This window comes from Sesamum indicum, linkage group LG4 (genome assembly GCF_000512975.1).
Source record: "Sesamum indicum cultivar Zhongzhi No. 13 linkage group LG4, S_indicum_v1.0, whole genome shotgun sequence".
NCBI classification, from domain to species: domain Eukaryota; kingdom Viridiplantae; phylum Streptophyta; class Magnoliopsida; order Lamiales; family Pedaliaceae; genus Sesamum; species Sesamum indicum.
In genome coordinates, this window is record NC_026148.1 from 8,814,907 (window position 1) to 8,829,462 (window position 14,556).

Below are 14,556 nucleotides of genomic sequence, written 5' to 3' on the forward strand. Positions count from 1 at the left end.
TTTTTTAAACCACATGCACATGATTGGATTTTGATTTTTTTTTTTTGGGAAATAAAGAAATATCGGATATTTACATCTACAGTCTTTAATTTACAAAAACTCTTGAGTTTGAATTTCATGGATATCCCATCAGGGTGTGTAATTGTAATTTTATAAAGAATCAAAATTAAAAAATAAATAAAATTATCATAAATCTTATTTTATGTGTATGTATATAGAAAATGGATAGGTGGGGTGAATGTTATTAATATGAGATGAGGTAGAATATTAATATTATTAAGGAGATGTGAAGTGAAATAAAGTATATTAGAATATCCCGAGTATCATTATTTGTTGATAATAATGATAACTATTTAAACTTGGTGATGACCAACTTGGAGTTATACGGCGTCGTGGTGCCTGGGAACCTGAGTCTCAATTATTTCGTCGCAACTGCCAAGGGAGAGTATTTTTACCCAACAATTTTCAATTTAAGTATTGGATTTGGCGGAGAGTAGCTTTAGTCTTCATTGGGTTTACTTTACTTTCCCTCTCTCTAAACGCTCTCTCTAGAGAGAGAAAATGAGTAGATAGATCAGTGAGAGAAAAGACAGAAACTACCAATAAATAGCACAAAACAAGAAAGTGAGAAAAGGAAAGGGAAGCAAAGTTTATAAAGTGGGAAAAAAACATTAAAGCAGTTGCTGTTTTCAGTTGGTTGATGGTGGAAAATCCACTTGGCGTGTTGCGGCATCCCAGGGGCAAATAAGTCAATCCGGCATCCTTCCCATGCTTGCCGCCGGGGCCGCGCCGGTTGCAGCCATCGGCAGCACCATCAGTCGGCTAAGCAGAACGGTGTTCATCAGAGGTGGCGGAGGAGGAGTCTGGAAAGATGCGGTGGCAAATGGCGCCGTAATCCTCGGTTTCACGGTGTTTGCTGGCGTCGCATTAGCTGCCGTTGTCTTCTACACCGCTAGGTAAAAAGAAAGGAGAAATATGTGCCAAGTTATCGCAGAAAATTTCTGAAAATCAGGTGTTGTAACCCTAGGCACAGTATTTATTTAGTAAAAAGAAAACCAAGTAGTAGTAAAAGACAGTTTATAGATGAGAGCTTTAAGACGAAGTCAGACTTCGTCATCGTCAAAATCTTCGCCATCATCATCATCCTCAAATTCGTCGTCGCCATCTTCATCGTGGATTCATTTGAGATCGGTTCTATTCGTAGTAGCCTCCTCCAACTCCTCACCAGCTTCTTCTTGTCCTTCTTCTTCTGATCGGTGAGTCTCTTCTTTCCCCACTTTAAAATTACTCTATTTGAAGTTACTCCCTTGTCATTGTTTTTATTTTCCTGTCTCATTCTGTGGTGTAGTTTGGTGATTTAAGTTCAGATCTTAATCTTATACTTCCGAAGAATTACTTTCTTTAATCTCTTATATTTCCTCCTATTCTTCAGCTCAATCTTTAATTCACGCAGCCCAATCCCATTTCTCACATCTCTTCATTTTTCGCAATGATTTTAGGCGTTTAAGCTCAGTTTAGTTTGGGTGGATGAGGAAGATTAATGTTAAGTTAACTAGGTAAGTTAGTAGCATTCATATGATTGGTGGTCAAAGATGAGCTGAGGACTTTGAAAAATTCATTTTGTATTTGATAGCTTAGAAGACCTTGTGTCCTCATTTTGGATGTAGGGTAAAGAGTAATGCAGCGTCTAACAGACGTACTGAGCTTTAGTACTAGTGAATTGGAAAACTGCTGAGAATAATTCATGAAGTTAGGATATCTATTTTTTCCACTTTAATCCAATGAGGAAATGGAAACGAAATGAGAAAGAAATTCTTGCTTGAACTGGAAATTGTTGGTTGACCTTCTCTCGTGGAGACTAAATCTTTTCCATTTCCCCTCAAATTTCCTCAAGCAAGGTGGAGGTCAATAGCTTGTATCAACTCCTGCTTTACACTTTAAATATACAAGTGACTTGCAGATGTTGAATGCTCGGAAGAAAGTTGAATATTTCTGCCCATAAACATCCTTTTCCTGGATATCTTAATCCCATTCTCTGCCTTGCTTAATATTTCAAGGTAATGATTGAATAGGTTGTTCAATGACCATATGGATGATCTGATATCAGGATTACCGATTATAGTGATTTTATGTTCTGGAAAACTGCTTTTCAATGTATGTTATACAATTTATGCATTTCATTTGGCTTGTGTTTTGTGTGCCCCATGTGGTTTCCTTCTACACATGTCATGATTTTCCTTTTCCATTACCTAGTAATGGATGCGACTTTTGCAGTAACAGTCAAGTGGTACGATATTTATGATTGAACAGGATCAAAGTTTTTGAAGAGGAACATAGCTTTCCATTTTCTAGTGCTCACATACTTTTTCATTTGCTTTGTGATCTTTGCAGCAGATAAGGCTGTGATTCTCAAATTTCAATCAGAAACTTACTATATCATTCCGGAGCTAATATTTCTTGTAATTTAATTAGCACCTTTAGAACAATAAAATGGTCATTTTTCAATGATTTCACTGTAAAAAAAACAATTTGATTGGGCTTGCTTGTAAACAGTGGTGTTCTATACTGTATTTCAGAACAAATAGATGTGGCGAAACACTGAGAACCAGTAGATTTTTCAGGTTGAGTATTTAGATATTTTGTATAGCACTATATGAATTTGGTATGACAGAGTTTGGAAAACCTGTACTTTTGTTGTTGTATCACATCTTGCATATCTATCATATTCAAGCACCAGTTTATAGTGAAAGAAAAGAAATTCTCTAGTTCAAAGTTGTTCATATTTGTATAAAATTAGGAAGCTACTCTTCATTTTAATCTGCTGGAAAGCTTCTGGAAATTGACTTTTTCTTGAGTTGTTCATGTGGTCCATAAGCTAGAAACGTGTTTTTCATATCTGACTGGATTTTGTCTTTCTAATTATCATGTGATGAAACTCGATAACCAGTGTTTGTTATTTAGTCCTTGTTCTTAAAAAAAATTGTCCGTAGGCTGTATGAACACCTCCTTTGTGATGTCTGAGACTCGTTTTATTTTGTTGACATTGGCTTCTCATTTATTGGATGAATAATTAGTGCTTTTGTCAATTCTCAGGGGTCGTCTCAAATCCCCGTGGTCTCGCAGAAAAAGGAAACGCGTACTCTCACCTCAGCAATGGAGAAGTTTGTTCACTCCAGATGGAAAACTCCGTGACAATGGAGTTAAATTCTTGAAGAAAGTCCGCAGTGGAGTAAGTTGCCCTTTCACATAACTTAAAGCTCTTCTTCATATTTTCTAGGATATGACTCTGCTTTCTGTAAATCTGAATGACTAGTTTTCTTAGTAGCTGTTTGAATGTAATTTTTGTGTTTTGTTTCATGCAGGGTGTTGATCCGAGTATTCGTGCTGAGGTTTGGCCATTTCTTCTTGGAGTGTAAGTTGATTCACCCTTGGAGTATGCATCTGAATGTCAGTACTTTCCTTGTAATGCATTGTGCATTTGTTTCTCGAATTTCCATTAATAGTTAAATGCTTCTGGGTTTATGCCTGATAAAACACCCAACATTGTTGTACTTCTGAAAGTCTCTATTGGAAGTGCTTTAGTGTAGATAATGAAGGCAAAGGATTGGTTCGACTCAAGGTGATCATTTCAAAACAGGAATACTTTCCTGTGTTTACTTGGCTTCTATATTTCCGAACTTCATCTTTTCTTGTAACAACCATTTAATTTCCGACATGTCATGATCACAAAGTTCCCCTCCTTTGAGCCTCATCTTTATTCTTTGGCACCTTCTGCTTCCCCCTTATTTTTGTCTTACTTTTTTTTATGGTCTTAGGGATGAAATTAATTTGCTTTTTGCACTCACAGTAGTCATCAAAAATGTTGTTTCAGAGTTTGAAATTTATATATCAGTATATGTGAACAACTTGATTTTCCAGCAATCCTTTTCACTCATGAGGGAACAATGCACTCATAAAGCTTCTTGTGGATGCATTAATGTCTTTTAATTTGGTTTTCAAGTCTTGTTATTTTGTTTTAGTATATTGGGTACTTGAAAAAAATCCAGATACCAATTTCTCTTCTTTTCTCCTTTTTCTAAACCTAATGATGCTGACTCTTTTCTTTTCACAGCTATGACTTGACAAGTACTAAAGAAGAAAGAGATATCATTGCAACTCAGAAAAGGTGAGGCGACAAACTTCAGCTCCCCTTATTTAAGCGTTTGAAGCACCAAAATACCACCACAATCTCCTCATAAAAACATGCACATGCGCAAATAAAAAAAGAAAAGAGAAAGAAGTGCCTGGTCCGCACTCGGATTTCTTGTTTCCTTTTTCCTTTCCTCATCCAAGTTAGATTATCAGATGTTTTTCTTTTAGATTTCTTACATATTGACTTCCTATGGGCATTCTAATAATGCATGCAGAAAGGAATATGAAAAATTACGGAGACAATGTAGGCGACTTCTTAAATATAGGAGTCCTGGTAGTGGAAGTCTCACGGAAGGCATGGGTTCCCCCGACTCTGAAGACGTTGTGAGTGCCAGAGAATCCCTTTCCAGTGAGGAAGGGTTACAGTATAATGAGGAAGCAGACCAGCCTACCAGCTCAATGATGGATGGATATGCAGGGTCAAAACGAATTACAGATTCAAATATTGCTTCTGACTCAGATTCTTTGGACTCTGACTCCTCCGATGACCCTGAAGTAAGTCAAACTTTCAACTTTACAGTAAGCGCAGAGGATAATGATGCTGACCTGCCCTTAAAGGAGGATTTGTCTCCCTCGAAAATGGAAATCCAGTCAGAACCCTGCAGTAGAGAAGATTTTGCCACCTGGCAGCGAATTATCCGCCTAGATGCTATTCGAGCTGATGCAGAATGGCAAACATACTCCCCAGTACAGGCTGCAGTATCGGATGCCAAAGCACGTCGTGCTGCTGAGGTCGTTGGATTGAAAGATTATGATCACCTCGATCCTGGCAGGATGTTCCATGCTGCTCGCTTAGTTGCTGTTCTTGAGGCCTACGCGCTCTATGATCCTGAAATTGGCTATTGCCAGGGAATGAGTGATCTACTTTCTCCCATAATTTCTGTGATGACAGAGGACCACGAAGCTTTCTGGTGTTTTGTGGGTTTCATGAAGAAGGCCCGTCACAATTTCAGGCTCGATGAAGTTGGAATCAGAAGGCAGCTGAACATCGTTTCTAAAATCATCAAGTACAAGGACTCGCATCTTTACAGGCACTTGGAAAAACTTCAAGCCGAGGATTGTTTTTTCGTGTACAGAATGGTGGTAGTATTATTTAGAAGGGAACTTACGTTTGACCAGACGTTGTGCCTTTGGGAAGTCGTTTGGGCTGATCAGGCTGCAATTAGGGCGGGAATTGGGAAGTCTGCTTGGAGCAGGATAAGGCTACGAGCACCCCCAACCGATGATCTATTGTTATATGCAATTGCAGCTTCCGTATTGCAAAGGAGGAAACAAATTATAGAAAAGTATAATAGCATGGATGAGATTTTAAGGGAGTGCAACGCAATGGCTGGGCATCTTGATGTGTGGAAGCTCCTTGATGATGCACACGACTTGGTAGTGACCCTCCATGACAAAATAGAGACTCCGTTATGATGTGTGTCGTAAAAGGTTTCAGTCAGCTAATTTATTCATTTTAAGTATGGTAGAAAAAAATGTTCCTAAAATCTTTCTCCGCAAACAAACTAGGGACATGCTTTGCGCAAAGTAGCAAAGCTAATATGACAGGCTGTTGTGAACGATGTTATGTTTGATGACAAAATATTGGTGAAATTCTATCCTGCCCATGGACACTACAGATTGAAAAATCTCATCTGCACCTTATTTGTCTCGGCTCGTGCTGAATTCCTCTCCCAAAATAAAACGAAAGAGTCACGTCTAGCTAACTCAATTGTTATACCAGATTATAGGAAATGGGGATATGGATTACTCATAGTTTGATAAGAAAGGATAATTTTGAAGGATTCTGACTGTTCTGTTAAGACGTTCATTGAAAACCACACAAAACTGGTAAGGAGGATCTTAGGTTCATTGCAGGGGAAAAGGATTTGTCTAAAGAGGAAATTCATCTGAAATTCAGCTTATTCCCAAGTAACTGAGATTTTTCTCACAACTGTGAAGAGGAATTCTAAAAAGTAACAATAATGAAGTGTATCCCAGTTCAACTTGATCATTTCTCTTTGGTGTAGTGTCGGACACCATAGGCCAAACCCAAGATCAAGAGAGGGACAAGGAACTGCAAAATCTTAATCACAAACTCAGGCGTCTTATCCGGATTGTAAGATGCTTGTTTTGGGGGGACGTAAGCTCGTTTCAGGGGAACCGTTGCCATGTCTATCTCCCCAATGTAGTATTTGTCCATCATTTCCCTAGCAGAATCACTGTGGCCAACATCTTCAAAGTCATTGGTTGCGTCTTTTCCTGCAAATTGCAAACATAATCAGGGATGAAGAGCCTGTAATTAAGCACATTGTCTTTTCATGAAAGAGCAATTATACAATGAAGAGGAGTGTTTATAAAGGGTTAGTCCAACATTACCTACTGCTGCTAGCAATACTTCATCACCTCCAGGATGGTCATCCATGAACGGAGTCACATCATAAACCTGAAAGCATAATTAAAATTCTAAGCAAATATTCACCAACTCAATATTACTTCAGGAAAGGGAAATTATGGACAAGAAGCTCAAAGAAAAACCCGTAAGTCAACATATATATCCAACTACATATCCCTCTAAAGTGTACGAGTCAGGAACTAGAAACTGAATTTTTCCATCTAAAACCCTAATTAGTTCCAGAAGAGCATATATGAAACTTAATAAATCAAATGCAATTCCTGGATCGTGTGGGCTGCAGCGAGAGAGACTGCTTTTATGGAAACGAGTCCTGCAAAAGTAATTCCACTATCTGCTCCTCAGTTGGAAAATAGAAGGATGAAAGGATTGTGTTGTGCATGCAAAGAATAAAAGTCAATTCTTATCCAATGGGACAACTTTTGCCTGTAAATAGGAATAGCATCTGATTACCAATTATCCAACTGAAATTACGCCTCAAAATCTTGTGTATGTATCATCTCATTTATCCTCCCCCGACAATAACATGACTCACTGAATTCGTAAAAATACAGAACCAACTGATAAACTCAATACTGAGAGTATCACACATCAGTCCGAGTCAAGAAACACAAACAAGAATGAATTTAGATAGCAACTCCATCATACTCCAACGATTGATACATAAAAGTTGAAAATGAAACGCATGCTACTTAAAATAATCAGGACTTAAAACTTAATAAAGACAGTAATCATCAATTAAGAATTCAAAAGACATGACAATAATAATAGGATAGCAAACAAAAAAGCTTCAACAGTAGTAAGAGTACAATACTACTCTTTCCAGTAAAAAAAGGAAAACAATCTTACCTTTCCATTAATAATAAGCCAGCAATCCTTAACCTCGTTATGCTTGGCAACCTCCTCAAACAGGTGAACTTTCGGATCTGACGCCATTATTTCCTTAGAACTGCACAGAAACCTCAACGATCAACACAAATTCTCCACGATTAACATTCAACAGAAGATCACCACATATAGAATTCGAATCGATTATGCAAACAAACGTAAGAGCTCACAAGAGAGAGAAGACCGAGAATTCCCCCCTCTCACCAAATTTGCCGTTTTGACCAAAGAGCGAGTGAAGACTATGGAATGACGAATGATATATAAATATGCAGATTTTGTAGTAATACCCCCAACTTCGAAGAAATTCACGGGGCTTTGCCCTTATGTTTCCAACTCCAAACCCACCTGTCGTGATTGTTGCCTTATTCTCGAAAGTTCGAAATCATTATTAGGGCTCTAAATTAATTGTTGTATCACAATCACTGAGATATATTAATCTCAAAGTTCAGCTAAACAAACTTATACGGGTGCAAGTAGACGTAAAATATTTATCTGGACTGCATATATATAAATTAAGGCAAATTATTCCTACCTTTTTTATATAATATATTTATTAAAAACATCAATATTATTTATACAAATTATCAACACTTTTTAAAAAAATTTACATACATTCTAAAAAATATTAGTATCATTACATAAACTATCTCTGTTTTTTGGCTAGTTGTTTCTGTAATTATGCAAAAAAGACATTAATAATTTGTATAAATAAATGATAAATAAGGAGTATAAAGTGCTGATCATAACAAACATGATACGCCAATAAAATTTAATTTTATTGGTGAAGTTGAGGCTCCATAAAACTTTAAGTTTATAAGTCGAAATCCACCAACTTCTGAGGATGTTATTCTATCAATTAATAAACTAAATTAATTTATTTAAACTTTTAAATTATATATTGACATAATTATCTAATTAATATTTAAGAATATAAAATATTATTTATCATACGCCAAAGAAACAACGTACTTCAAAGGTAGTCTTTAGAAAAAAACAAAGTGTTGAGTGGGACCACTGGGTAGATACAGCCCACAGGAAATATCATTGGTACACGGATTTCCACCACATGTACAAACTGTTAAGTGTAAGTCTCATACATTTCAAAGGAATACAATTGTAGTCATTTGTGGTTAAAGGCTTTATTAGAGACCGTTTGAATTGAAAAGTAAAGATGTGTGATATTTCAACTAAGACAAACAAATCCGTTCACTCTTCCTACACTCCCCTTTTCAAGTATAGTTACGTATAGATATTTTATAATTTGAAAAATTATGTTCGATATTTTTTATGTTTGCTTTCGTCTAACAAATATGTTTTTTTATTATTTAAAATATACTGAATTTGTTAATATCGATAAAAAAAATTGAATCAAGATCAATATTTACCTTCAATGGACTTATTACTGACCTATTACAAATTAAATAAAAATCTTTTGTAACTAAACTATTCTTATAATGATGAAGATATATCTTCTCATATGCATTAACGTATGAAGATGTATAAGGGTGATTTGATCATAAAAATATTTATTTGACCTGCAATAAGTCAATCGAGGGTAAACATGAATTTCTATCTCATTTTTGTTAAACGGAAGTAAATCTCAAAAGTATCAGGTATAAATTTTTAAATTATAGGAATTTACATGTAATTATATCAAATTTTAAAAAAAGGGTATAGTTATCCCCTGTTCTTATGATTCTAAGGAAAATTTATTAGGAAAAATGACTCCTTATCAGTCTAAAAATTGTGGTATGACCTAAAGTGGTTGTTGAATTGACTTTCTGCTTTAACCCCTTAAGATTGGAAAAATGAATCTTTTGTCTTAAAAAAAAAAATCAACATTAAGATAATATTACCTATTCAAACCAACTACTCCTTCAATTATGTTGTATTAGAATGGAATATAATTTGTTTTACTTGACTAATTAATTATATTCGATAGAATAATACAATTACACCCCTAATTTATGGTATGTTTATACAAATTACTCCTATATTTTTTTATAATTACAAAAGTCATTTATAACAGTCAAATTGTAGGGGTAGTTTGTGTAAAGATATTTTATTAGGGAGTATATGTGTAATTTCTTAAAAAATAGAAATAATTTATATAAATAAGACTGATATTTTTATGGGTATATATGCAATTATACAAAAGATGTGGGAAGTTTATATAAATAGATCATAAATGATGGAGTGTGAATGTAATTCTCGCATAATACTTATCAAATTAAAAGAAACGGTTGGAATCCGGGCCTATAATTTTAGTACTAAACATAGGCCCATTTGGTAAGCAGGCCATGGGGACAAAGCTAAGGGCTAAGTAGATAAAGGTAAAAACGTGGAGACTTGTCAAAGCCCAAGCCCACAACCGTTTTCCCACTTTTCAAAATTGATGGGGGTGAAAGGTGTATTGAGATGGTGAAGGCTGGTAATTGGTATGGGTATTAATTAGGAATGGATGTTTATACTTTTCTTACCTATTTTTTGTACATAAATAAAATAACAAATAAGCGGTGGCCACTTAGATTACACCTCATTCCTCAATTCTCCTCATCCACTTGTTCCATCACCACTCATATTATTATACTCCACATTCCCATCACCACAAAAATTCACAACAAAATTCATATTATTATATATATAATTATACTCTTCTTTTTTATATTTGGTATGATTAAATTAAATTTTATGTGATTAAAATATTACATTTAGCATATTTGAGATTTGCATAAATAAATTTTTTATTTAAATTCATTAAATTTGTTGATGTTAATAAAAATAAAAGATTAATATTTAGATTTATTATTTATTTATTGCAGATAAAATTATTTTTTTTTCAAATTAAATTATCCTTATAACAATGAAAATATACTTCCTGACAATGCATGAAAATAATTTAGTTATAAAAAATTTTATTTAACTTGCATTAAGTCTGTTGGGGTTAAAAATATATTTTTTTTACTTTAAATATAAATGATAACAAAATTCAATTATACATATAATCTAGTTGTTAATAATAAAGAAAAAAAAAAAAGAAGATGAAATTGTGCTGGTTGAGGAAGAGGGGGAGGAGTTGTTGGGAGAGAGGGGGAGTGGGTCAATCCCCATGGCCAGCAACAACCCTTCCTCATCCTCAACTCTCCGCTTCCTCGGATTCATCAAACAACCAGAATCCGCCCCCACCCCTAACCCGGACCCGCTTGAGCTCCACGAGAGTGACGTTGTCTGGTCCTTTGCCGTCTCCTCTGACCCCTCTTCCTACTCAAACAACCCGTCCCCGTCTCCGCCGTCCGACCGCCACCGCTTCAATCCGGCGAAATCCGGTCTCGCGGATGCCCTCTCCGATGACGTCCATCACCTCATCCGCCGGAAGTCCAGCCTCAACCCTAAGATAATTCCGTCGGCGACGCGGCAGGAGGATATTCTGGCGAAGTTTAACCATTCGGCTCCTGTGAACATCCCTTTGTGGCCGAAGGAATTTCGCGGGAGATATAAAAATGACAACTTGGGGAGGTTTGATGAGGCGGAGGATGATCATGAGGTTGAAGGGGAAGAAGAGATGGTGCCGCCACACGTGATTGTTGCCAGGTCGCACGTCACGTTCTCGGTGTTTGAAGGAGCAGGGAGGACGCTGAAGGGCCGGGATTTGCGCCGCGTCCGCAACGCCGTGTTTCAGAAAACAGGTTTCATTGATTGAAATCAGACAAAAAAAGAAAAATCATAACTACGATTTTGATGACAAATCTCTGTTGTAACTTTGAGTAATTTTCCTCTTTTGTCCTGTTTCTCTGTGAGTCTTGTTTAGCAATGGAGTACCATTTTAGCACTGTACTGATCTATATATGGTGTTGAAAATTTCAGAGTTAACTATGATTGTTCTGATGGGCGTGAATTTGTCGTTCTGGTCAACATTTTATAATAATGGAGCTTTGGTAAATTCACACTAACTAAGAAAGAAGAGATGGGACTGGATGAAAAGAGATATGCTGTATGAATCATCACAAACCTAACAATTTGAACTAAGGTTATGAGCCATTTTAGGAAATTCTTGGAAGTTCTCTGACAGCAACTAGGTGTTCTGGTAATATCACCAGCCTTTTGAAAAATGACATGAAGTTATGTTATAGCAAGTTCCGGAATGCTTCAACCCTGCTGAAGAACGAAATTACAGAGTTCAGTCAAGTAACTCTAGTTGTCTTGATATTTTATCTTTTGCAATCTGTGAACGTTTTGCCTCTGTATTTGGAGGAATTCTTTGACTGAATTATTAATAATAGCATATATTTTCACCATGTCTCTGGCACTGCAGAAGTCAACCTTGCTCTTTTTCCAGCTATGAGGTATCAGATGTAATCGTAAAATGCCCTTGATATGATCTCAAATTGTTGCTATGTCATTGAATTTGAAGTTGTGGTGGAGTCTTGGACCGTTGGCAGTTCAACCTGAGACTGAACCTGCATATTGTGCTTATTCGATATCTTTTTAAACTGTATGCTTTAACTGGGAAAAAAAGTTCAGCAGCAACACCTGTTTAGGACCAACTAGTGTATATTTCTCTTAAGAAAGAGATTACCATGTTGCCAACCTTTATGCATGTACTGTGCTGTGCATAATGTTATAGCCAATTCAGGGTTTTATCAGTGTTGAAGATGGTAATCTTGGCAAGGCAGGTTGCTCCTGGATCGTTAATATTTAAGATCAGAATTCAATTTAGGCTAAAGCTTATTTGTGGGAGGACTTGTGTGAGAAATGTCTCACCTCTACTCGTGGTTGCTATTTTGAAGAGAAGTGTTTTCTATCCATCCTCATCTTTTGTATTTTATTCTTATCTTTGCTTTGTCCTATCTTACGTTGCTTAATCTTCTTTCATTTGTGTCTAAACTGAGTTTTGGTCTTATTAGAAAAAGAATTTGTGCTGAAAATGACATATATAGATATGCATGAATCTTAAAAGTTAGCACTGGTGCAATGAAAACAACTGGCACCAAGAGTGGTGATGCATTACCACACATTGAGTTGATAGTATCTGTGCCGAAATGGGAGTGTGGCCTTACAATTCATCAGCGATCACCGTCATTATGGAATCCTAGTGGTGCTTCAACTTGCATCACGTTCATCATGTATATTGGCATTTCGTATTCAGATAGTTGCTTCTGGCAGGGCCGGACCAGAAGAAAATAAGATAAAGCAGAGAATCTATGGGATGCGGCACCGAGGTTGTGGGTACCCTCACATGGTACTTTTTCTCTCCTTTACTGTTTTTGATTAATAGCGCATGTTAAATGGTAGAGGTTGTGGGTACCCTCACATGGTACTTTTTCTCTCCTTTACTGTTTTTGATTAATAGCGCATGCTAAATGGTAGATTGTCTTCGGTGTTTCTTTTCCAACTAAATCTGTGTTAGTAAAAATTTCGCTCTCGTATAATCACTGTTGTTGCTGAAAAGATACAATGTTGACACTGACCTTCATAGGTTAAGGCTTGCACTAGCTTGGAACGTCATTGTACTAAAACTGCATTTTTATTTCTGAATATCCAATTATGTTATGCTCTAACTTCTAGACATGTCAAATCCAAAACTGCATTTTTATTTCTGAATATCTAATTATGTTATGCTCTAACTTCTAGACATGTCAAATCCTTACCAGTTAGATCTCGCAACTTGAACTACTGTTGTGGTATGCTTTTAATGACTCACGAGCTCTTTGTAGGCAAGAAGTTCATGCAGATTGGAGGATTGATCTTAGCTAAAGCAAGAATGCTAGAAGGGAGAATCCAGAGTCCATCACCACAAATCAAACCAGATGCAACTGCTGGAACCATCAAACTAGCCTTCCTGCTATTGACTTTGTGCCAAACATAAACAACCAAACTCCCCACACACATATCGATGGCAAAGTAAGCTCCCACAAGGAAAGGCACCGCCATAGCCATTGGTAGAGGAACCCATTTCCCAAACTTCTCCGGCATTATGTCTCTCAACAGATTGGCCAAAACAGCGAATGCAAAAAACCCGTAACACAGTTGCAAGCAATGGTGAGGCAGAGCAGAGAAGCCTTCCACACCAAGAATTGCCATGTTTCTGTATATGATTGCATAAGGGGCTTTGTAATTCCCATCCGGATTGCCCACATCAAAGGCCTTATAAAAGAGGAAGAATGTGAGAGGAGCCACCACGCAGCCGATGGCCGTCCCAATGCCCTGGCTGACAAGCATGGACCGTGGCGATGTTAGGGTGAGATGGCCGGTCTTGAAGTCGTGCATCAAGTCAGAGGATATGGAAACAATCGACTTTATGAGGCCACATCCAATCAGTCCAGCAACCACACCATTGTCTTTCCCGGTCAAAGCTGCAAGCACGAAGAGAGCTACTTTTCCGTAGTTATATGCCATGTTCATATCAGTTAGACCAGCTCCATAAGCATTGCAGAAGCTCAAAGATGGTGCAAGAATGTATGCAACAAGAACATAGTACCATTTCAGCTGAGGAAACATGATTGGGATGACAATTACAGAGATAATGGAGAAAACCATGTAGCCAACACAAGCTACCCAGAAAGGAATGGTCTCCCTTATGAATACTTCATTCCTTCTAATATCATCTAAGGGTTGATTCTTGTCGTCTGAAACTGTTGTAAGAAACAGATTTTTTCAGTAAAATTGATAATCAATTTGTTTACAAAGGCCAACGACAACATTTCGTGCAAATTGCTTTTTCACCTGCTTTCAGATTCTCCTTGTTGAATGCATAATACATACTTCTAATGGTAAACAAAATGGTCCTGATAAAATTGTAGAGACCATCACCTAGAATAAGAGCGATTGAAATGAAAACCTGCAGATGAACATGAATCATATAGTTTAATTTGGAGATGACGTGAACAGAAAAACACTGAACTGAGTTGTTTTTACGAGTATCAAAAGGAACTTTCATAAAAATACCTTGTAACCATTAAGGCTCTTCATGCTGCTTTCCTTGATACTTTGCGGGAACCAATCTCCCTTTTTTGCACCTATTAGTGGCCACATGACGCCCCAAGAAAGCACTGCTCCGAGAAGCAATGACAAGTTTACAAGGTGGG

General features: G+C 36.8%; 4 protein-coding genes across 6 annotated transcripts in view; 2 read left to right on the forward strand and 2 right to left on the reverse strand.

Moving 5' to 3' along the window:
* Nucleotides 462–5,819, forward strand: LOC105160299 (small G protein signaling modulator 1). 2 transcript variants are annotated; one of them, XM_011077616.2, is made up of 5 exons: nt 462–956; nt 3,094–3,229; nt 3,363–3,412; nt 4,112–4,165; nt 4,407–5,819. In XM_011077616.2, the coding sequence occupies exons 1-5, from the start codon at nt 769–771 to the stop codon at nt 5,605–5,607; spliced, it is 1,629 nt and encodes a 542-aa protein (XP_011075918.1). In that variant the 5' UTR covers nt 462–768; the 3' UTR covers nt 5,608–5,819. The 2 variants fall into 2 exon arrangements, with proteins under 2 accessions (XP_011075918.1, XP_011075919.1); XM_011077617.2 differs by having other exon boundaries at nt 814–1,256.
* LOC105160300 (cytochrome b5) lies at nt 6,063–7,799 on the reverse strand. Of its 2 annotated transcripts, none has more exons than XM_011077619.2 (4): nt 7,642–7,799; nt 7,433–7,532; nt 6,550–6,616; nt 6,063–6,432 (listed from the first exon to the last, which is right to left on the reverse strand). In XM_011077619.2, exons 2-4 carry the CDS (start codon nt 7,517–7,519, stop codon nt 6,182–6,184), a joined length of 405 nt encoding a protein of 134 aa, XP_011075921.1. In that variant the 5' UTR covers nt 7,520–7,532; nt 7,642–7,799; the 3' UTR covers nt 6,063–6,181. The 2 variants fall into 2 exon arrangements, with proteins under 2 accessions (XP_011075921.1, XP_011075922.1); XM_011077620.2 differs by having other exon boundaries at nt 7,676–7,727.
* On the forward strand, nt 10,501–11,356 carry LOC105160301. Its single transcript, XM_011077621.2, has one exon. It carries the CDS (start codon nt 10,581–10,583, stop codon nt 11,169–11,171), a length of 591 nt encoding a protein of 196 aa, XP_011075923.1. The 5' UTR covers nt 10,501–10,580; the 3' UTR covers nt 11,172–11,356.
* LOC105160303 (metal-nicotianamine transporter YSL3) overlaps nt 12,815–14,556 on the reverse strand; it is a 3,874-nt gene continuing 2,132 nt past the window's right edge. Inside the window, 3 exon segments of the mRNA XM_011077622.2 lie at nt 12,815–14,103; nt 14,195–14,309; nt 14,417–14,556. The exon segment at nt 14,417–14,556 is cut by the window's right edge and continues 12 nt beyond it. Coding sequence (XP_011075924.1) covers nt 13,169–14,103; nt 14,195–14,309; nt 14,417–14,556 — 1,190 coding nt within the window. The 3' untranslated portion in view covers nt 12,815–13,168.

Bases quoted from the DNA above. Each gene is read 5' to 3' on its own strand.
- LOC105160301 (XM_011077621.2), top strand. From the start codon at position 10,581: ATGGCCAGCAACAACCCTTCCTCATCCTCAACTCTCCGCTTCCTCGGA.
- LOC105160300 (XM_011077619.2), bottom strand. From the start codon at position 7,519: ATGGCGTCAGATCCGAAAGTTCACCTGTTTGAGGAGGTTGCCAAGCAT. The intron at 6,617-7,432 runs GTAAGATTGTTT...TTATGCTTTCAG, and splicing joins GGCTTATTATTAATGGAAAG to GTTTATGATGTGACTCCGTT. The intron at 6,433-6,549 runs GTAATGTTGGAC...TGCAATTTGCAG, and splicing joins AGTATTGCTAGCAGCAGTAG to GAAAAGACGCAACCAATGAC.
- LOC105160299 (XM_011077616.2), top strand. From the start codon at position 769: ATGCTTGCCGCCGGGGCCGCGCCGGTTGCAGCCATCGGCAGCACCATC. The intron at 957-3,093 runs GTAAAAAGAAAG...GTCAATTCTCAG, and splicing joins GTTGTCTTCTACACCGCTAG to GGGTCGTCTCAAATCCCCGT. The intron at 3,413-4,111 runs GTAAGTTGATTC...TTCTTTTCACAG, and splicing joins TGGCCATTTCTTCTTGGAGT to CTATGACTTGACAAGTACTA.